This window comes from Habropoda laboriosa, unplaced genomic scaffold (genome assembly GCF_001263275.1).
Source record: "Habropoda laboriosa isolate 0110345459 unplaced genomic scaffold, ASM126327v1 scaffold440, whole genome shotgun sequence".
Lineage (NCBI taxonomy): Eukaryota > Metazoa > Arthropoda > Insecta > Hymenoptera > Apidae > Habropoda > Habropoda laboriosa.
The window spans coordinates 809,459-831,970 of record NW_017100710.1 but is presented as its reverse complement, the minus strand read 5'-3'; the positions used below and the strand labels follow the sequence as shown (position 1 = coordinate 831,970).

The 22,512-nt window shown below is 39.2% G+C and overlaps 1 protein-coding gene across 1 annotated transcript in view; it reads right to left on the bottom strand.

The window, feature by feature from the left end:
• LOC108576977 (carbonic anhydrase-related protein 10) overlaps positions 1 to 22,512 on the bottom strand; it is a 233,343-nt gene that overhangs the window by 148,988 nt on the left and 61,843 nt on the right. The window contains exon 2 of the mRNA XM_017940053.1: positions 1,938 to 1,985. Coding sequence (XP_017795542.1) covers positions 1,938 to 1,985 — 48 coding nt within the window. The remainder of the gene's footprint in view (positions 1 to 1,937; positions 1,986 to 22,512) is intronic.

Below are 22,512 nucleotides of genomic sequence, written 5' to 3'. Positions count from 1 at the left end.
TCACGAATTGCGCGTAAATCACCTGTCTCACAAAATGTGCCGAAACAGCGAATTTATTAGAACAACTACAGTCTCAATTTACACCGCATTTCACTACACAACGAGTCAAATATTGCTCGAATATTTTCCAGAAAATTAATTTCAAGTTTCCGCAAGAAACCGAACACGGTAACACCTGTCGAAAGAGAACAAACCGAACTCCAGAAAAATTCTGATTAAAGCGTAAACCAATAATTCGGGAAAATATAAAAAAGTGCAATACAGCAAAGAAAACGGGGGGGAACAGTGGTGTAAAGTGGGGTCCGTTTGGCCCAAAGTTTCCGCACGTTTCGGCCGTATTTTCGCGAAAATGAGATTCTTAAATATATACATCTATACAGGCGAGACGAACGTTGCCGTGGGAAAGTTCGCGCGATAAAAAGGAATTCGAGCGGGAAGCGAAACGAAAATTTTCCACAGCGTGGCGTGAGCGGAGGGGTGGAAGCGGAGAAGGAGGCGCTTTATACGGACGGCCCCTTAACCCGGAGTATACGGCACTGTTTCTCTTGTGGCAGCTGGCTCACATGGCGGAACAACACTAAACTCGAGCCTCGCACGACCCTATCGGGTGGCCGTCTTATTTTTAATAAAAACTCCACGGTGTGGCGAGATTAAAAAATTCGTGCAGGCGCCACGAGCCACTCGATGGCCTCGTAACTTAAAATTAAGAAAATTAGGGAGTCAACGGCCCCGTGCATCACGGAAACTGATCAACCTTTCTCTTGTCTCCGATGGCTTAAACCTACAAGTTTCGCGCTGGCTTCGAAAATGATAAGCGTCGACCATAATGCAACACGATTGATTTTTCTTTCGTCGTAAGTTGATTAGATCGTGTAGGCTTTGAAGTACTTTTCAAACTGATTTCGGGTAGATAGTACTGGATTAGCTGAGAAGTCTTTTCGTTCAAAAGTTCATACGACAGAAAGTCGAGGCAATTAGGCCTTCACTCCTCTTCAGACACCTGAAGCTCTTCATGGTCAAATGTTTCTAAATTAATAATAATTGCTCATCTCCAAACTTAACGGTGTAACGTGAAGTGAAAGGGTTAAGGAACGGTTGAACACTGAGGAAGACGAAGTTCAGCAACGTTATCTTCGCCAATTTCACGTGCAAGCTTCCACGCCATCAATTTATCGCAACACATCACCTTAATACGGTCTGGGACTGTCAACTCGTCAGGGAACTTTTTCAATATTAGCCGGAGTAACGTAGACAACGCGAGAAAGAGTGATTTCCAAAGCGTAGTCTTTCCGATATTTCATTATTCCAGCGAGTTTCCCTGGCTCGCTCGCTCGCTCTCGCGAAAGACACAGCGAATTGCTCGGCGAACTTGACGCAATCGATCGTGAAATCCTCGAATATTAATGGAAATTAATTCGTCCCGATTAATTTCTCTTTCTGAGCAGCAGAGCAGCTCCGGGGTATCGGTATCGATTCGCAATTACACAGGCGATTACTTTGTCCGGCAACTCGGAAAATTGATGGAGATTCCTTTGGTAAATCTGATTTTTCGAAATGAACCGAGTCAGCAACGCAGAATTACTCGTAAAACGGGGGGGAAATCTACTTTTTATTCTCTTATCGAACTACGGATTCTAAATTTCCTTCTGATTTCCATTTTTCCTCGTCGTTTAAAGATAATAGCGTTGATTATACTTATTTCAGGTGGAAAATTCAGCCGGGGGAAAGAAATTCTCGTTCAATTTAAAACTTCCCCGGAAAATTTCTGTTTTTCGTCGTTTAAACATAGCGCAGCATTTGATTTTACATTCTTTCTTCTTAGACAAAATTCAACATTTTTCTATTTATTCCTTTTTATGAGTTTTATGAGTTTGTACCTCGAGAATCTTCCCTTGTTAGTAGGATTACCGTGGGAATTACGTGGATTAAGAACTTACCTGAAATTCCGTCGTAGGTCCACCAGTCATCCCAACTGGCCTCGGATTCTGCGAAACAATGAAACAAATTATTATTAAAATGCTCGGTGCTCGATCTATTCGTCCAAGTAAAAATTAAAGGGAATAAATATTCTGAGCTACGCTTCAGCTACTTTCTCCGTTTTACACACTGACTAACGAATGATTTTATACGATTCGTAGTTACTTTTTCACCGCGTAAAAAATTTTCCTTCAATTTTCAATCGTTGTGATTTCTCTAGAGACCAGCTTTTTTGAAATCGGCGACGTCAGAAACAGCATTTGTTCACATATTCTAAGAAACTAATTTGTTCTCTGCTTTCGTGTAAAAATTGTTTAGTAAATAAAGAATTTAGAACTAGCTGCTGTAACTCTATACATGATTAATATGTTTACATAAAAAAAATTAAATATCACAGCCAAGCGTAAGATGAAATTAGTGAAAAAATTATAAATACAATAATATTTATACTTTCTTGACAAAAAATTCTGAAAGAACGTTAGTTTTAAGGCCTTAATCCTTTCGCTACGGCAGAGTTACTCTACCGCTGATTCTCTTATCGTCATTTCCCCAGTTCTTAAGATAGTAAACCAAACCAATTCGACAAAAGTAAATATCAAGCTATAAATGCTATGCTCGAAATTTTTACGGGTGACTATAGTCACGTTTAGTGCACAGCGAGCGTTCAACTTTGGCTGACTATAGTCACCTTTGGTATACAGCGAGCGTTCAACGTTGGCCGACTGTAGTCACCTTTGGTGAGGAAAGGGTTAAGCTGGAAAGTACACAGAGCTAGTTTTATCAGGAAGCAAAATATGTTTCTTAAGGTGTACAGTGAACTAACGCGGGGTATTTACCAGTTCTCTGGCCCGCATATCCTTCCAAAGTTTCGATACGCCGCGAGAAACTTTAAAGCTCCATCACGTGGAACAGCGGGCATCGATCAATCGGAACTTACCCTTCGGTGTTCAGAAATGATCGATCGATCGATCGTTAAGGGTGATTCGGAATCGAAAGCTAGTCGAAGAAGAGACTCGAGTCGAAAAAGAAATATTTCCTTCCGAAAGCCCCGCAATGTCGCGTGGACGTTCGACAGTTACAAGGGAGGATAAAAATTAAACTAATCAAACGACTGGAGAATTGAATTCGAAAGGTGCACCGTGATACGTTTATATTTCAAACTCGATAACTGGTTTGGTGAAAGAGCCAAGTAACCGAATAGTTTTCAAACAGAATGAAACTTCGAACCTTCTGAAAAAGCGAGATAGGATTCCTAAACATAACGCCGGTCATAAAAACCTCCATCAAAATCCAATAAAAAAAAACCTAACACTTTTCTGCGTATGCACATGTCCCCCACAGGCACACATATATATGTATATATATACAAAAGAGGGAAAAGGCATTTGCAGGGAAATCTGGAAATATCAAGGGAGATCAGATCGAAAACGGCAATCGTTAAATCGCTTAAAATTCAGCGGTACGGGATAGAGTGTCTCGTGTCCCGAGGACCACTCACAGTTCTCATAATTGAATTCTCATTTCACGAGAGGAACACTTTATCTTCCGCATTACCGCTTTTCCTTTCCATATTCATTACTTTTTTCCGCCTCGAAACAGCCGACATCGAGAGAGAGGGAGAGGCTCCGCCGTGCTTCGTCGTGTCTCTTTTTTTCTCTATGCAAATTTTAATGCCCTAAGCGTATCGAATAGTTCGAGATTCCCCCGTCGGACAATTATTGCTTCGAGCCTGGCTTTCTAGTCGAACCCCGTCCACGTGCGCACGTCAAATTCTCTGCTATCTCACTCACTCACCCACTTACTCTCTCTCTCTCTCTGTTGCCTCTGGTTCTCCCCAGCTCTTGCTACGGTCGTCAGACTCTCGGTCTGACCAAAGCGCGACCCATTCCACTTCTGACGGTGACCCATATTCGATTATCTGGATGCATGCCATCCAGCCCCGCACGGGCAGACTAATTGCCTCAAATTGGAAAACTTTCTCGGCCTGTCCTGATCTCCCACTCTCTCCTCTCTCTCTCACTCTCACTCGCTCTCTCTTTCTCTATTATCAATCTCCTACGCTTCTCTCTGTCCCCGTGTCCTATCTCGATGTTCCGGCCGCCGATCGTTCCGTGCCTCGTTCCCTTAATCCGTGATATAGTCTTCTTTTCTGCTATGGGATATTTGTCTGCTGTACTTGATTTTCTTTTTTCTTTGATTGTGGACAGACGAAGAGAGGTATTTGTGTCGGTATTTAATGGTGGATTAAGGGGTATGTATTAAGTTCTCGAGCAAATTCGCGATGAAATTCGTTTGAAGTGAATTTCACACGTTAAAGCAATAATTTATTTATTCTGCGAGATACGGTTGTGATTATTAATATCCGGCTACTATTCAGAACAGTGTAACTTGTTTTAAATTGGACCAAACAACTTGAGATTTTTTGAGAAGTTAGAGGGATTAGTTTACCAGGTGACGTGTCCAACTTTTTTATCTGAGCTTGGAGTGAAAATTTGAAATATACATTTTGTAGATTTATGTCAATTATACACATGCTGAAAATTTCATCGAAATCTGTTCATGCAGAAACAAGCAACAGGCATCGAAAGAAGTAAAGATCTTTAGATTTATTACAGTGAAAAACTTAACCGTTTGCAGCTCATAGCAACGTTAACCGATTTCGATGAAATTTTCAGCAAGTATGTAATTGACGTAAATCTATAAAACGTATTTTTTAAATTTTCACACTACAAGCTCAGATAAAGAAATTGTAACAAGTGAGCTTTACAATTTTCTTCGCGGATCCCACAAATTGCAACTTTTTCCAAATTTTTTGGAGATGTCACCCATGCAGTAAACTAATCCTTCTAACTTCAAACTAACAAAATTCAAGTCGTTTGGTCATATTTAAAAAAAGTTATACTGTTCTAAATAGTGACCGGCATAATCAAGTTCATGTCAACATAACAGAAAAATTAAAAATTAAATTAAATCTTTAATAACTTACTCATAATTAATACTTCTAAACAAGAAGAAAATAGAATCAAAATTTACATATTCCTGTCATGATTATCCTTTCACACCTTTTTATATAAACTTCACCAAAAATTCAAAGTAAAATTCAGGAGTAAAATTAAAGCTTCAATAACTTGCCATAATTATTCTGAACTCACTAACCTACTTCTAAACAAATAAAACAGAAAATACAATAAAAATTTCTATATTCCTATCATCATTATCCTTTTACACCTTTTTATGTCAACTTCTCCAAAAATTCAGGAGTAAAACTAAAACTTTAATAACTTACCATAATAATCCTAAACTCACTAATACTTCTAAACAAATAAACAAATTATAATAAAAATTTCCGCATTTCTATCGTTATTATCCTTTTACGTCAACTTTATATCAATTTCCTCAGAATATCCCACAAGTCACAAACGCGAAAATAGGATAAGAACCTTAAAAAGGTAGTCTAATTGCGCGAAATTGCAGAACCATGTCCCTTTTTGCGATTGTTTACGTAGCGGCGTAACGGGTGCTGTTAAACATCGAATGAGAAATGAAGCGCGGTCTGTTTGTCGAGGGGAAGAAGGCAAGCTCGTCGATAAGCGCCGAGCGTTTCCGTCGAATGCACTACCGATTGACGCGTGCTCGAGCACGCGAGCATGTAGAGAAAAGGGAGGAGGGAAAAACAAAAAGAACGAAGTCAAACGACGGAATGGAGATAGCTTCTTTTCTGTTTCCCCTCGCGGTAATTTCACTCTAGTTACGCTTTTTCTCCGCCCGTATATCGCCGTGAAACCCGGCTCTCGCAATTTCCTTCGTTCCTCGCGGCCATTCGGGAATATTTCGCGCGAGCTTCAAGATGACGCATTTAAACCATAAAATTCTCCTACCTCTCCTGTCTTTCTTTCCTTCTCTTTTTCTGGAACAGCGAATCCACCGGGTCGCGATTGGTTGGAGAATAATTTGAAAAACTAATCGACGGAATTCTTATCTGACCTCGAAACGATCGCAACACCCGCTACTGGTTTCGAATAATTTCCTCGATTATGTGAAGAGTTTCTGCTGGCAATTAAGAGAGACGAATACTGTGCAAAATTCCATTGAGATACTCTTTTGGAGAAATTTTGGAGGAATTTTTTGAAGTTGCAAATTTGTCGACATTCCGTGGAATGTGAAATTCAAGTGTGAAGTGATATCGTGAACTATTCAGAAGTTGGTTATAGTTAGAAGTTTGTTGGAAACTTTCTGCAAAATTTCGTGGAGGTAGTTTGAAATTTTTTTAGAGTCAAAAATTTCTTCAATATTCCATGGAATCTAAAATGCAAGAAGCGAAGTGACACCGTGAACATCTGAGAAGTTAGAAAATTGTTTAAGTCCGTTTCTGTTCGAAGGTATATCGAAGATTCGTTATTTAATAAATCTCTCTAAAGTTGCTAATTCTTGCAACCGGTATAAAAAAAAATCGAATTTGAAAGTCATCAGGACTTCGTATTACTTCTTAAAGAGCTTACTCGAAGGTCGAATTAATTTTAGATTGAACCAAGATTGAATTAATTTCTTCCTAGCTATCGCAAACGCTTAGTCCACGCAATATTGCAATACCGTGAAATTTCATGGTAAGTGGTTTGGGACACAGCCCCGGAGAATTCCAAGTGTACTATCCCATAGAAAGAAATTTAGCATAGTTTCCTAAGTAGCTGTCCCTATTCTAAGGACCAAATGCATTCTTCCATTTTGAGTACGTTATCGTCCAGAAATTCGAGGTTAAGTGAAATTCACGTCGTTGTTCAAGTATATACAGGGTGTTTAGTCTAACTTTATCACTTCTATCCCCCAAAAAAGTTACATAATTATATACTTTTATGGAGACTGACGTATAGTAATAGAAGTTTTATTTTGTTGGGGAGGATTTATTTTTGATGAAATTTTTTTTAGTAGAAACTCTTCAAAAATGCAACGAACGAATGGAAAAATTCTCAAAGATTGTTTCGCAAAAAAATTTCATGAAACACACAGCGATACACATCAAGACACACCTGTAAATGTTAGATCCATTTGTAAGCTTCTTTTAATACGTATATTTTCTATTTTCGAAGTGTCAAGTGATTTGTACACTGCTGCATCCAAGATTTCTCCCAATCCATCGCTAAATTCTTTCTCGTATCGCTAATTCAACGTAAGAAGCATCCTCGTTTAATCGTCACAAATTTTTCAACGCCAAAAATCATACTCGAAACTCCCCTCAAAGAAAAAAAGAAAGAAAACCAAGAGAAATCCGACCCGAGATTCGGTATATGCAGCATACGTCTCTCATTTTCCAGTCGCCACTCGCTCAAGCATCGGGACAGCCAGCTTCCACCCGTCCTCTCACTTATTTCCAGCGACTGAATCCACGGTGAATCGACTCCATCGAAAGGAAACGTAAATACACTTAAAAGCCACTAGGACGAGGTTCGTCCTAGTCTAGAAAGCAGGTTATAGTCGCGCGCCTTTTGCTCGATTCTGTCTTCCCTCGTTTCGCGTCCACCTGCTTATTTCAGGACTCTGTAAATCTCCGTGAAAATAAACGCTAGCTATACCGTGGAAGATCGAGGTCGGGAATTAATAATTTCCGTGTTCGCGCCGCGTAGAATCCCCCCCGCTCTCTCTCTCTCTCTCTCTCTCTCTCTCTCTCTCTCTCTCTCTCTCTCTCTCTCGCCGCTATAATTATGGTTAACCGAAATTTCTATATTCAACGACAGCCAGCCAACCGGAGAGGCGTGTAACTGCCTGGGACCTAGAGACGTTGTTAACTTTAATGGCGAAATTATGGTCGGATTAAACGCGGCACGCTCTCGACCAGCCTCAGCTGCCATCGCCACGTTTTCGCACCTTCTCTTCCTCCTACGATGCGACTTTTCTTTCTTTCCTTCTTTTTTTATTAAAACGCCAATTCCACCGCGGTGAAATAAAGTGACACGACTACCTCTCGCTCTTTGCTCGATGCGGTTAAAGAGGTTTATTACCCACGTCGATATACTTCGTCCTTTTTATCTCTCTCTCTCCTCTACTTCCTGAATTTCCGTTTTGCAAGAAAACAGTTTTATACACCGCGGGTGTTTCGCGCCATCGGCATCGTAATTCGCGTATTATTCGTTTAACCGCGATAACACGGTAATCGCGAAATTGCCGCACATATCGACGTCCTGCGGTGCGCAGTGTATCTCGAAGAAGGAGGGTCGAGGAAAGGTGACTGTTCAACTACTGCGTGAAACGAGCCTGTTGACCCGCTTCCACAGACCTTTCTTCGACGCTTCGTGGGGAGAAATGGAAGGTTTGTTCGTTGGTAGGGTAGTTCGAAAATTGGTTAGACGTTCTTGATCTTCGGGGTAATTGTGGTTTGGTGGATGAAGAGGAACAGTTGGAATTATTTTTTTAACACTAGGTTTACGGGACGCGTGATTTTGACGCATTTCGAATGTCACTAGGACAATTAGAGAAACCGTTTACATTTCTCTCCTACCGCTTACGCTTATTATTAATTTTACATAAATATATAATATCACAGTTAATAGTGTATAACATGTTGGAAAATTGAAGAGTTGCTCTGTGCATGCGCGAAAGCGACGCGGGTAGCGCGACCCGCGCTAATCGGCAATTGTTACCGATCCGTCGTTGTTATTCGAGACATGGAACCTCCGCCACATGTGTGGTTCGACTATCAATGTACTAATTATTATAAACTATATATATATAGTTTAACAATGTAAGTGAACAAAATATGTTGTTTTTAAAGAAAATCTGCGTCAATTAGACGCGTGTCCGTAGAGATAGGTACATAAGAAATGTCCGTAAGCCTAGTGTTAAAGTAGGTACACTGTTAGATTTGTTTTCTTCCGTTGTTTCTTTCTTTCGAGAGTTGGGTGCACAGTGGGTAATGAAATTATCAGAGCCACCTGTAAGAAATCCACGGTTTTGCATTACAACGATTAATTTGCAGATGGAAACCTAGTTACACCGAATTCTTGTTACTTTTTTTTACGAAACCATCATGTTTACAAATTGAAAATATACACTTGGCAACACTTTAAGCGATATTATCTAGAACCCCGTATAACAGCGATTAAAAAAGAAAAGAACGTACAAATTCTGACACAGAAAAATCAACCGACGAAGAAAAATTGTACCAACACCGAAAAAGCGACGTCGATGGAACTTAATTTGTATCTCTCGCGACATAGAGAATATGTTCATGAGAAGCTTGGTTTTCGAGAAAATTGAATTTAAAGATCCCCTACAAACTGTCGTCGGTGGAACTTTTATCTTCCGCATTATGGGGAATTTTTACCTTCCGCGTTATCCCGCTGTATTAGCGAAACACGCTAACAAGGGAACATGCCGAAATGATAATCACCGATATTAATGAAACTAATCGCTCTGGCAGCCAAATGTGAAAACACATTTCATGGTGATAATCCGCCAAACCGAGGCTTCGTTGCGTTCCATACTCTACATTTTGTAACTTTCCCAATTAAAGAAGAACGAGTTAAAAGTTCTTACTAATTTAATCACAGTTAAATCCTATGCCATGGTACAATTTCACGGAATATTCTCTGAAAGCATGAAACCTCAAAATTACTGTCTTTTGGAAGACACTTCGTACTACAAAATAGAACGAAATGTTTGAAAGTTACGTTGGGAATAAGAATTCTTTGCCAGACTGATAGAACTGTATCGACACTCGAAATTCACGAATCGAACTGCAACTTCGAAGGATGAGAACACGCAACCGCAACGAGAACTAAAACGCATCGAACCTGTTTAACTACAGGATTCGATTCAACTCGCCCCGACGTTCGTGCGTTCCATCGCGTGACTTTTCCACGTTTTAACCGTAGAATCGCTGAAGTAGCTCCGCCGCCAGCTGTTTCATCAATACCGCCAATGATAATAACGTATCAGTCGGCAATAATTACGGAAGAACGAAACGCTTCGCTGTTACTGAAACGTCGAACATTTGTCGACGAAGCTTTCGTTGAAATATCAAGGAAATTTCTTACTTCTTTCAATGCTATTTTTTACAGCGTTACGTGGGAATCAAGCGGAGATTTCTGCTGAAATTTACATAATTTAGTAACAATTTTATAGTGTAAAGGAAGACTAGTGTCATTCACGCATGAATCGTGCGAGAATTGCTTCCGTAAGTTGAAGTTCCTTGATTTTAGGGAACGTCCGCTCTTTGTGTTGCAGATATAGATCAGTTCAATGATAAAATGCTTTTCTAATAATTGGTAAATGATATTTAATTTGGTGATTTTTGAAAGAGGAGTAATTGAAGTCACGACTGATCTGGAAAAATATATTTGGAAAGTTAGGAATAAGGAAATGTGTGGAATGTGAAACGGAAGTAGGTTCCTAAATTTACTTTAACGAAAATAAAATAAGAAATTCGGTAGTCTGTAATTGGAAAAAGATCTATTCAATATATAATTAGATCAATTTACGAGAAATTTTCATGCGATAATTTTTTAATTTTCCTTAGAATACAAGTGCCCCACTTCGTGTAGCTTAAACTTCTCCAGTCGTTAATTTAATTAAAAGCAATACCAAATGGCACGTATCCCTCCCAATCAATATCCCATCAAACTCTAAGAGAAATTACAAAAACTGCGACCGTTTCTAGTACAATGCACAAAACTTCGTCCACCTGGAATGATATTCAAACTCCATACGCGAATACACCTCCTAACGAGCTGTCTGAGAATGTTTTTATTACGAAAAATCGCCACAACTTTCCCACTTAGCCGCTGTACACATTTCCCCCATAAACACGTATCAAGTCCGGCGTTTCAATATTCCTCGCGACTCCTTTGTGCCCGCCCTCTTCCCACGGAGCTATTCATTTCCCCGGCGGCATGGGCGGACTCTGCCGGTTGTTTAATTATGATAGCCAGGGGCCGCAATGGCTCGCGGAGTCGAAAAGAAGGTCCGCTCGCGCTGGAGAACGGGGAATCAAGCGGACGGAAAAGAGACTGAAAGGGACGGCGGCCCCCGGTCTCCCGTTCGCCAACTTAATATGATTTCCCTTTCCGCGTGCGCGTGTTTTTCACGTTTCGCTTAAACGAATGCCTCTGAATGATGCCGCTAACCTGCCCGCCGCCATTTAACGTAGCGGTTGCTTTTTTAGCGGACGCGCGCGCCGCAAAAAGGTAATCAACTGGAAGCTCTCGCACACGTTCCACCTGGATCTTGCCTGAAAATTCCCCAGACGATCCTTTTTGTCCAACTGGAGCATCGTAAGAGCACAGCTTCTTCCATTTTTCTGTTTAAAACGTTTTCATAATTCTACCGTTCGCTCCGCGGGACAGAAACGCTCGGATATTGTTCGTTCCGATTCTGCTGGCTGCTCAAGGTCGCCGAAGATATACCCCCCACTACCCGTTCTAGCCGCTGTACTAGGATATTGCGCGCTTTTCTCCGCCGTTTGTAATATTCTGCTGCATTCGTAATTGATATGGCGGATTTTGATTTCCATTTCTGATTGTAGTTCGGAAAGTGTATTAAAATAATAATAATAATTTTGTGGCGACCGCCACGGGAGGCCTATGTAGGCCTGGCGACTCGTGGCCCTCGAGACGAAGAGATGTTTCTCCAACATCTCTGGGTTTCTTCGTCCTCGGGGACAAGAGTACTGTCTTGGCAATGTGGGTCAGCGCCCTCACTTTCTGGGACTTTCCCAAGGAAAAAGGGGCTACTTAAGGGAGAAAAAGGCACGAGGCTGTTTGTCGTAGATCTTCTTGCTACATACATCGTGTCTCTTATATATCAAAGCTAGTTTAGGTCTTATTTTATTTTAACAAATATATATTACTGTTAAACAACCTTCGTGTAATAATCATTTTACACCACGTCACTTCCAAAATTTATTAACAGAAGGAAATAAAACAAAACTAAATGTTCACGTCAACTATGAACCACGCTGAATTCTCCTCGCACAATCTTACCTTCCACGCTATAAATTCAACGTCTCGCCGTTCGTTTCTTGAGAAAGGCAAATTTTGAAGGCAAAAACGCTCGCGATTCTACGCGTATAGTAATAATAAATTTGGAACTTTTGCAAATTTGAGTTAAACGCGTGATTTTACTTGTTCGTTATCAAAATGGGATGTGGTAAATTTGCGTAAATGGGTAAAATCGGCGCAAAGATGATTTTACATTGACTGACAAAGCAGTTTCTTTTTCTTTTTAAGAATCAAGTTTTTACAGTTTCATAATTTTAGTATAGAAACGACGATATGAGAAGAACGTAAATTCGTTATTTATTTATTTGTGATCACTTCAGTATATAAGATATGAAAATAGGATGGGAAATACGTACAAGATTATTTATAAGAGCTTGACGAGAGTGAAAATGAATATTGACACACAGTGACAACCATAACCTACCACAATAGTAATACGATCAACGTAATTAAATTTGCATGAGATACGAAACTAGGTAAAATAAATTACACACATACGATGCCGAAAATTTCTATGGAGTATATATAGTCTGGAAAGCTCGATAATTGTGGAAGACTTAAAACAACCTGACAGGACGTCCTTTACAAATAGAACATGACACAATTCCTGCTTTATTTCTAAGATTAGCAGATTCATATGCATTTCGTATTATATCAATCTACATTATAATAATGTGCTATTATTTTTCCAAAAATAATCAAAATTGTTTAACGACCTTTAAAGGATGTACTTCTTAATACAGATAAACGTAAAAATTCAAATAGTATCTCGAAACGAAAAATATATCTTTCATTTCTAATTGATTCTTTAATTTCAAAAATAGAACAATAATCGTTCAAAGTTGTTTAAAGGATGCATTTTTTTAATACTCATAATCCTAAATATCAAAGTAGTATCTCGAAATGGAAAATATGTTTCATTTCGAGATACTATTTTAATTTTTCAAGTTTCCTGATTTCCAAGTTTCCAAATGAAACATATTTTTCATTTCGAATCAATCCATTTAATTTCGAAAACAGAATAACAATCGTTACTCACTTTTTCCACAGCAATATTTTCAACGATAAAATTTTTCTACAGCTACCAGCACGAATGGGAGACGAAAACAGTGGAAAAGAGCTTCATTCGGTGGACAGTGCTGGTCCCGGATCCAGGACGCCAGGGATGGCGGGAAAACGCAGCTGCGCCGCGGCGAAAAAATGAAAATAATTTGGAGGCGGGAGGGCCGTACATTAACCGTCGCAATATCCGGCGAATTTTCTTAATCTGAACTTTATCTTAGCCGCGTCGCGACTGAGAATTAAACTGCACTCCACAGTTTCTTTCTACCGCTTCTCTTGACCCGCGCGCGCCCCGAAACAGGATTAATCCGACAAGCATGAGCTTGTAATCCATTTTGCTTTTAATTACCGTCTTACGCGCGGCTACTTTCACTCTACGTTTTACTCTTCCTGAATCCGAATCGTTTCGTTCATTTTTTAAATGCTTACATTGTTTTCATTTTCACGAACTGACGAAAGATCTGAAGTTCCGAATAAAGGTAACTCTGGTGGACTCTAGGCAATTTCAAGCATAATTGATAACATATAGTTCCATAGAGTCGTTACTTCTCGTGGATCTTTTTCGTCGAATTTATAGTTCGATAATGATCATTGGTATTGCTAATAACCAATCAATCTTTGTTTGAGAAAAAATATCTCACGGTGTTAATATCAAACTTCGACTGCTTTGTACAATCAATCAAACGTTATAGATCTTACAAGAAAATATCTTCGACCATCAATTTCTCTATTATCTCATCTCCAAAACAAAAAAAAAAAAGAAACCAACTGGAATTACGTATACTATTCTACTCCTCAATCTAGCACACTAACCTACTCAATAAAAAAATTCCTCAACATCTCGACACATTATCAACTTTCCATACGAACACGTTACAATTTTCTCCCACGCACAACTTCAATTCCAAAAAACTCACTGCACAAAATCCTTCAAAATTCATCTTCCAAGTCCTCCAACAAAAACTCACCTACGATATACAATTTCTTCAATTAGCGTACACGTGAATTATTCGAACCTCTTTCCACAGAAATCGTCGAACTAGCGTCACAGCAGCGCAAAAGCACATTTCAAGCAGCAATCGACGTCCACCCCTCGAGAAATCGAAAGTGTACATAGGCATCGAGTGCACTTACGCAATCACCGAATCCTACACCCTTTCGATCGACAAATTCTCAAGCTTGTTACAGGAGCAATCGATGGAAACCGTTTCGTCTGCGCCGTCCATTATCCTGCTTTTCCCACGGGAGCAACCATCCTCCCCTCAGGCTTCGTCCTTTCGCGTATACGCGAGCCACACACACACACGTAGGGGAGGGGAGAACTGCCCTTAGGTCGGTAGGAATAATTTTGCGAGTTTTCAATAATTCATGTTACGCGCGGACCCTTAGGTGTTGGATTATTGGGGCAGAAGGGAATCGCAGGATATGGGGGAGCGTTGATGGTTTACCGTTTAATAATTCGCGGCATGGTGTTAAGCACAAGCGAGGGTGATCGAAGGGAGGCCTCGAATGGCTGGCTAACGATCCATGGAGGAAGAATTAAAAGCCTGAGGCCGATGACGGTGTCACTCTTTGGGAAATTTTAATAAAAACCTTCTTTTGCAGGTATATCGAGGAAAAAGTGCTCGTGGATGTGAAAGTCTTGTGTTTCTTTTCTGTGACACGTTGCGGTAATTGACCTTTGAACCTTCGAACTGAACTTCCGTGACCGAATTATTTTTTCTTCAGTTTCTTATTCGTCTACCGATCATAGCGTTCTTAATGAATACTAAACTGAGATAAACTTTTGTTCGAGGACTTACGTGGAACTTGCGTCCCACTGGTCACGAAAGGGTTAAACGGTGCGAACGTGAAATGATTCTAGTAGCATGGACATATCCTTAAAAGTATCTATAATGAAAAATCATAGAAAGAAACGAATATAATTTTTTAACTACCATGAGAATAATTAACCCTTTAACTTATGATTTTTCTCTGACTATGGATCTAAGCGCCAGCCATTTACCGTTTCAGTACCGTATCAGGTAACAAAGATAATCTGTCGCAAATTAATTACATTTAGTAATCCTCAGTGTTAGAAATGAAAACGAAAGTTAGGATTACGATTCATTTTTCATACCAATATAACTATTTTTCCCACATCTTCACCAGAATCTCTGCCACGAGTCTGACACGTTGTTACTGGTTGAAGGGTAAAAACCCCCTAAAATAAAAGAATGTTCAAAATAACCTCAGAATAGAAGAACCAGCACTTTCCTCAGAGCACTCGATAATACAAAAATTCTCGTCAGAAAACTCAACAAGAATCCGCTGCACATAATTCACTTGCTATTTAATCCCCGAACAAACCGCAGCAGATCGACGAATGGGCAAGAAATTGGTATCGAAAGAGTGCTACTGGAAGCTCCGATCGAACGAAAATCGCGGTGCGAAATCAACGAACGAACGTGAGAATTAATTCGTCGCGAGGGAAAGTGAACACGTGGTCGGCCGCTTAAAGCAACTGTGAAAATTCAATGGAAAGTTGAATTGCGGTAGGGAAACAGCGTTGGACTGTCCCCCAGCTTATAGCCGATTACCGAATGTCGGGCGAATTAAAATCCTCCTCCTTCCCGATAATTTAAGTAAATATTTTGTGATACAAATGAAAAGCACGTGAGAGCCTGATACCGATTAAACACGATATCGATCGTAACCGAGGCGAGTACTGAAATTACAGTCCACTGTAGCCTGGCTGGTTCTCTGTGTTTCGAGCAGATAAGACTGGGCAAATAACGGTGTAGATACCTATCGGTTCTGCCTTTCTTTTATCACCGGGCATATCAAATAAGTCTATAACTAACCGTGCAGACCGTATCTCTACACCGGGATGCCCGTAACCACCGACCGCGCACGAAACATTTTCGTGATATTAATTGGAGCCTGATACACGGCCGATCTCGAGCAGAAAATTACCGGCGTGTCCGCCGCATTTCGATAATGCGAGTGATCATTTACGTAGGCGTCTAGAAAGAGAATGGGATTTATGAAAACGAACGCTGGCTCTCTGTTTGATACCAGAAGTCCAATTCTTCGTACGAAAGATACTTGCGAAATTGAAATAGAATATTTGTAGCGTTTGAATATTTTATTTATTTATTTTTTTAAATACCTAACGTTCAGTTTTACGTTCTAAAGATACTTGTGAAATTGAAATAAAATATTTGTAGCGTTTGAATTTTTTATTGTTTATCAGGATGTTTTATTGTCACTGGGAATTATTACCAGGTGTAGGAAAGAGTTCGTTGCTTTTGGTTTTATACAATATTCTACGCAATGTATTTAAATTGAGATATTTTCCCGCTATTTTTAGGTCGTTTACAGAGTTTACGTTCATTTCTTTAAAATATCATGTTGCTTATCAGTTTGTTGATGTTTTTGAACGACGATTAATTTAAAGAATTCATACATATTCGGCTTAGGCTGGGAATTAAAAGAAATTTTTCTTTTTAAACTACAAAGTTTCTACTGTAATGAAATTTATATGCATTCCAAAAGATGGAGGGAACAGTCGTTGAAAATAATGGACAATATTTCAATTTGTACCAATTTAAAAAATAAAAAATGAAAATTATTTGAATTTTTGAAAAAATGAAGATCGTATTTTACCGGAAAAACAGGGAATAATTTTAAGGAGGTTCTAGAATTTATGAAAATTACACAACTAATACTTCTTTTTAATTGATATATCTGGAGCACAATTCTCAGCGTTTAAGACGATTGTAAAATTTAATTTGGAATTATTTAAGGCGTCGTCAGATTTCTACTGGAATTCGTAGATGTCATTATTAAACATTTATTTTAATTGTTAAAGATGTAATCGGAGATCGAGTTTACTGGCTGACGCTGAATGGGAATCCCGGTATCGTAAATCCAACGGAACTCGTACATATATAGAACGTAAGTACTAACGATCTCACGATTCTACTGCTCGAAGAACAATTGGGAGGTGAAACTTCGCGAAGAAAAGCCACATCTTGTAACATTTCAGTCTAAAAGGCGAGGAATCTTCATTCGAAACTATATAACTTCGAACATTATTCCCAGAAAACTCTAGCCCCAGCCAATTTAATATACTTTCTGTATTCAATTGAAAAGCAGCGAATACTATCAGACTTTCCTTTTCTTATAACACAAAACTCTTTTTCATTTTAACAAGACTTCGTTCGAAAATTATTTCTAGAAATCCCTAATCCCAGCCAATTTAATATACCTTCAACATTCGATTGAAAACTCGACTTAAAAAAGGCAGCAATTATCATTAGACTTATAATATAAAACTCTTCTACCATTTATCAATAAGACTTCAAAATATTAAAATACAGAAAAAAGATTATTTTCCTGAAACGTTTATTATTGCCAGTTACATCCCTTTTTCAATTAATCTTCCAACAATTTCCTCCTTTCTAACAAAACAAAAGGAGAATGAAAGTCCAACTAACAATTGGACATGAAAAAGACAGCAAATATCGTTAAACTTTCCTCTTCTCTTATAATGCAAAACTCTTCTTTATCAATGAATAATACTTCAAAACATTAAAGAAAAGAAAAAGGAGATTATTTTCCTAAAATGTTTATTAGTACCACTCACATCCTTTCTCCCCACTCAGTCTTCAATTAATCTTCCAACAATTTCCTCCTTTCTAACAAAACAATCCAGAACGGAGAACCAGGAGAAGAAGAAAAAAAGAAAGAAAAGAGGAAGAAAATTGAAACTACCATGGAAGACGCAGAAGGTGTTGGCCAGCGAATTCTCTTCGACTGCGTGGAATGAAAGAGCTGGCGGTGCTAAGGGAGAAGGATAGAGAGATGGAGAACGAAGAGGGTGTCCAAACGAGTGGTCAAATGTAATTTAAAGAAGGAAGCCTCTCCCACACCTGCCTTCCATTCCATCCTCAGGCAACGACCAGAAAAGAAGGCAGAAAGTTCAGGTTGGTTTACAATTCAGCCCGCATAGGGCAACTCTTCCGCACCCTTTCTGACTAACCCTTTATCACCTTGCCCCCGCAACGCTGCGTCGCAACCCCTTCTACTGTGTTTGGCTTCGTGAACTTAGGCGTGGTACGCGATCCTGCAGACTCACGCGTGCATATACACACATACATACGTACACTAACACGAATACTAACTGGCTTTACAACCCTCACAACGTGGGGCATCGATCTGCGAATATTACACTTACATTTCCTTTCGAGCAAGCTCGATCGATTTTATCGGAGAATTCGTTATACCGTTAGCTTTTGACTTGAGAGAGTAGTTTTAGTTCTTCCGATGATTCTTCCAACTACGTTGCTGTTCTCAACACTTTGCGGTTCTACGTCCAGTCGGATTCGGCGTAGGAATTTTTGCATTCGGATATTATACAACGATAAATTATTAATTATAAACGACGATAAATTCTTTTATAGATTAACCCACATATGGGCAACCCCCGGCCCTAATCTGTTTCAGCGAAGTTCGTCCTCAATATTCGCATTAAATTGTTACGTCGTTCATTATATTACAAAATTTACGTAGAGCTTTATACCGAAGCGTTATATCATAAATAAATGAAACATGAAGTAGCGACTTGTTTTAATTCGTTATTTAATAATTTCGTCCGGCCCTTGACTCGCAGACGGAATGATAACTTGGCCCCCGAACTAGGAAAGGTTGCCCATCGTACCACAGATTTTGGTCAAGATCTGGTAACAACAGTTATCTCGGTAAGAAAAATGAAATTTAATTCTAATTTTTGAGTTAATTTATAAAACTGAAGACTGTCGAATCGAACCGATCTATGATACGTTAGCTATTCTTACTTAATATATTACTAAAATGGTAAATAGTTGACGCTTAGATGCATAGTCGGGAAAAGAAATCATACGTCAAGGGGTTAATATTATACTGAAATTTAATATCTCGTAATTTAATATTACGCTGAAATATTTAAACAAAGGCAAGTAACACTATACTGCCCGAAAGAGATTAAATAAGTACCGACTAACCGGAACGAAATGGCGAAAATATTTCGGACCGCAAAGTTAATAACTGGTTGATTACGTTATTCAAAGTTAAGAAGATGTGATTCTAGATTCTCGTGCAGTGGATGGTTATGAAAAGTTTAATTAATATTAAAATTCTTGGATGCATAGTCAGAAAAGAAATCATAGGTTAAGGGGTTAACAATTTACTGTGGTGGAATGGAGGGCAGTAAAAAGGAAAGCACGATACTGTGGGTGAATAACACGTGCACTGCACAATAACGATAACGACACATAAAAGGGAATATTAATAACCTGATCGCTCTCTTTGTTTTCATTAACAACGCGGTTCTACTGTTTACTCGCTGCTTCTCTCCAGGACACTGACCGTTTCCCCAATCTCGAGCCGATTCGAGTATCAGCCATAAATCATGTCTATCTTAGAACGTTCACACAAATTCAAAACAAACACACGACATTCACGCCATTACTCACAACCAAATCCACAGATACTTTCGTAAATTAGCAACTCCACTGAACAATGTCAAATATCCAAAATGTGTAAAATTAAAAAAAAAAGTTCAACAGGTATATCAAACATTTTTGCAATCTGAATCGAACGACTTTCATTAAAATACCTAACTCAAACTAAAACACAAATACCCAAAAATCTAGAAAACCCACAACCCCTAAAAATCCTTCACAACCTATTGCTATAAAAATTGCACCAGCAAAGAATATTATTTGCGCCATTCATATCGCAAGATTAATAGAAACATCTTGCGCGATATTTTGCATGGTCATTCCCGCAAGAAAGTCGAACGTCTCTTAGCGGAAAAAGTTTCTCAACGGGCATTTTTCTCGCGGAGAAATAGCACGAAAGGGGAGACAAAAATCGCGTCGAGCGGCGTGCAAGCAAAGAACGAGAGAACGCAGCCGGCTTTTCCGCGTGGTAGCTAGCATAATCGCGCGAACGCGTTCCATCTTGCAGCGCTGGATACAATTTCCTCAACGAGCGCGTACGTTATGAATTAAACGATATTTATTACTCGGATAATCGTGCCAGCTAACTATACAGACCGAGTGCCACGGTTCCGCCGCTAAAAGTTAGCCGAATCGCTTCCGGCGCTGCGATATTTCACCCCCCATCCACCTTAGCGTGCACTTTCTCTCCTGTTAGTCTTTGAATCACAGTGCAATGCGAAGTTGGAGCTTTGACAGCGTCAACTTTTGCCCTTTGTCATGCAGAAATAATTAGGTACCGATGCTAATGGTACTAACGTACAAAGAAGAAGAAAAGTTACGCGGTTCACCCGGTACGTATTGACGGAGAGGAAATTTAAGATCGTTGAGGCTCGTCATGTACTAAAATCTGTCGCGGCGAAAGGGTTGAAGATCGAGAGAAAGAGTTTAAGAATTTAATATCCTCCTTAAAAATGTAAAGAATATATTTGTCTGAATTTAAAGTGATCATTAGACTGCGGATTTTTATGCATTTATAGGAAATTTAAAGGTACAAAATTGCACACAATGCACGCAATATGAAAAGATATACAAAATACCTAAATTATGGTGCTTTTTATAATACCTGGTAGGTGAAATAATTTTTTTACCAAAGTTCTACTTTCTTTGCTATATTCTGAAAAATACAAGTTTGCATAAAAATCCGCAGTCTAGTAATCATGAACGGTGCTGATAATGCAGAATCTAGAACGAATAATTTTGCTACTTTCTACAGATAAAATGCTTCGGGAAGAAAGAGAAAATATATGAAGTAACTTGGAGAATAAATTCAAGAAATGTTACCCGATACATTGTGCAACTTTCAATTTACAACTGTAATTTTCAAGTTAATAGAGAGGATAAAGTTAAAGAATAATGGAATATCTTGTTTCTAAACAGACTAGTTTTCTATTCTGCTCGCTCGCTCATTCTTTATGTACTCGATCTTCACGGAACTAGTTAAAACAGCAAAGTTTGCTGTTCGTAGCGAGGTAAAGCTTTCTTGATTTCCTATCTTGTTGAATCTCTGAAAGCCGCGTACTCTGGAAGTGCTGAACACCGCGAGAACACGTTTACACGAGCATATTGTTATGTTGGGCAATACGAGCCACACGCTGTGAAGCCAGCACAAATGTATCGATCAATTCACGGAGGAGAGTCTTTTCAGTACATGAAAAAAGCCTGGGGAACCTAACCATTAATCTTAACATGTTCGATGCTGTACTAAATTTAACACCTTGACACAACATCCCCTATTTCACACGAACTTAAAAAATTTGATACAAAACTTCAAAACAAGATCCAATATTTCAAAAAAATAACAATACCAATAATATCACTATTCGTCTATAATAAAATTTATTCATTCGCTAGAAGTTTCAGTTAATACAGAGTAATAAAAATTCTCCGACTCCGAGTTTAACAACTTATAGCGATGGAATGGAAGATGACAATAAGAAAAGAAGCACGATACCGCCACAAAATAGCAAGCCCTACAAAGTTTAACCCTTTGCACTCGAAGGCCCTTTTTTCTATAAGTAAGTAGCAAATATTAATGTAATTTTTATTAGAAGTTGGTTCTTTCAAACTATTTCACCGCTGAGACCTCCAAACATGTAGTGAACAATTCACGGAGGTGCTGTCTTGGAAAATATCATCCTTAGAGTTGTCTCCAATGGTAAATATAATGTCGCTTCTTAGTCACCTCTCGGGTGCAAAGGATTAAGAGCACATTACTTTCTTTTTGTAACGAAGAATTCTTTAAAGATCCTTAAAATTCTTCCTTCTTAAAATATTTCCCGAAATTTCTAACGCTTTTATGAGAATTCTAGGGTACCTTTGTCGGATGACAATGCCTTTAGTAATTGTTCAACTTTCGACCATTGTGAGTCACAATGTTTTCGAGGCTGTCTTAACCTTTGATTAGGAAGGACTTCGTCATCATAGCCTTACTCGTCCACGGTAAGGGCTTGAGGGAAACGATCATCCGTATCCCTTCCCCTCATCGTGGATACGCTATAAGTATATCCCCAAAATCCAGAAAAACCAAATCTTGTACTAGCAGTAATAGACCGAACGTTCATCTAAAGCAACGTGACCGTGTGTCTTACATGGAACCCAACACCTTGTAACCCTTGCCTCTCGAGTGCAAAGGGTTAGAATGAACCAGAAAAAAAGACAAATTCTCAAATCAAACATTTCTGCAATCCAGTAATAATATAAAAATTGCCCGGTGTGTGTCTCGAATGCAGTTTAACTCGACATCTTCAGCGAGAGGAGCTCCTCCGCCTGCGCAGACCCTTCCCAGTCACCCCCGAGTTTACACCGTAAAAAAATTCTCCACATCTCGCTTGAGAGAATCCTCATCTCCAACAGCACACCGCAACGAACGCGTCCCAGCGAGCCGCGTAGAACAGGCGTAGCAGTAGAGTGGCGAGTGGAGGTCTAAGGATAAAAAGGTCTGAGCCGGGTTTACGCCG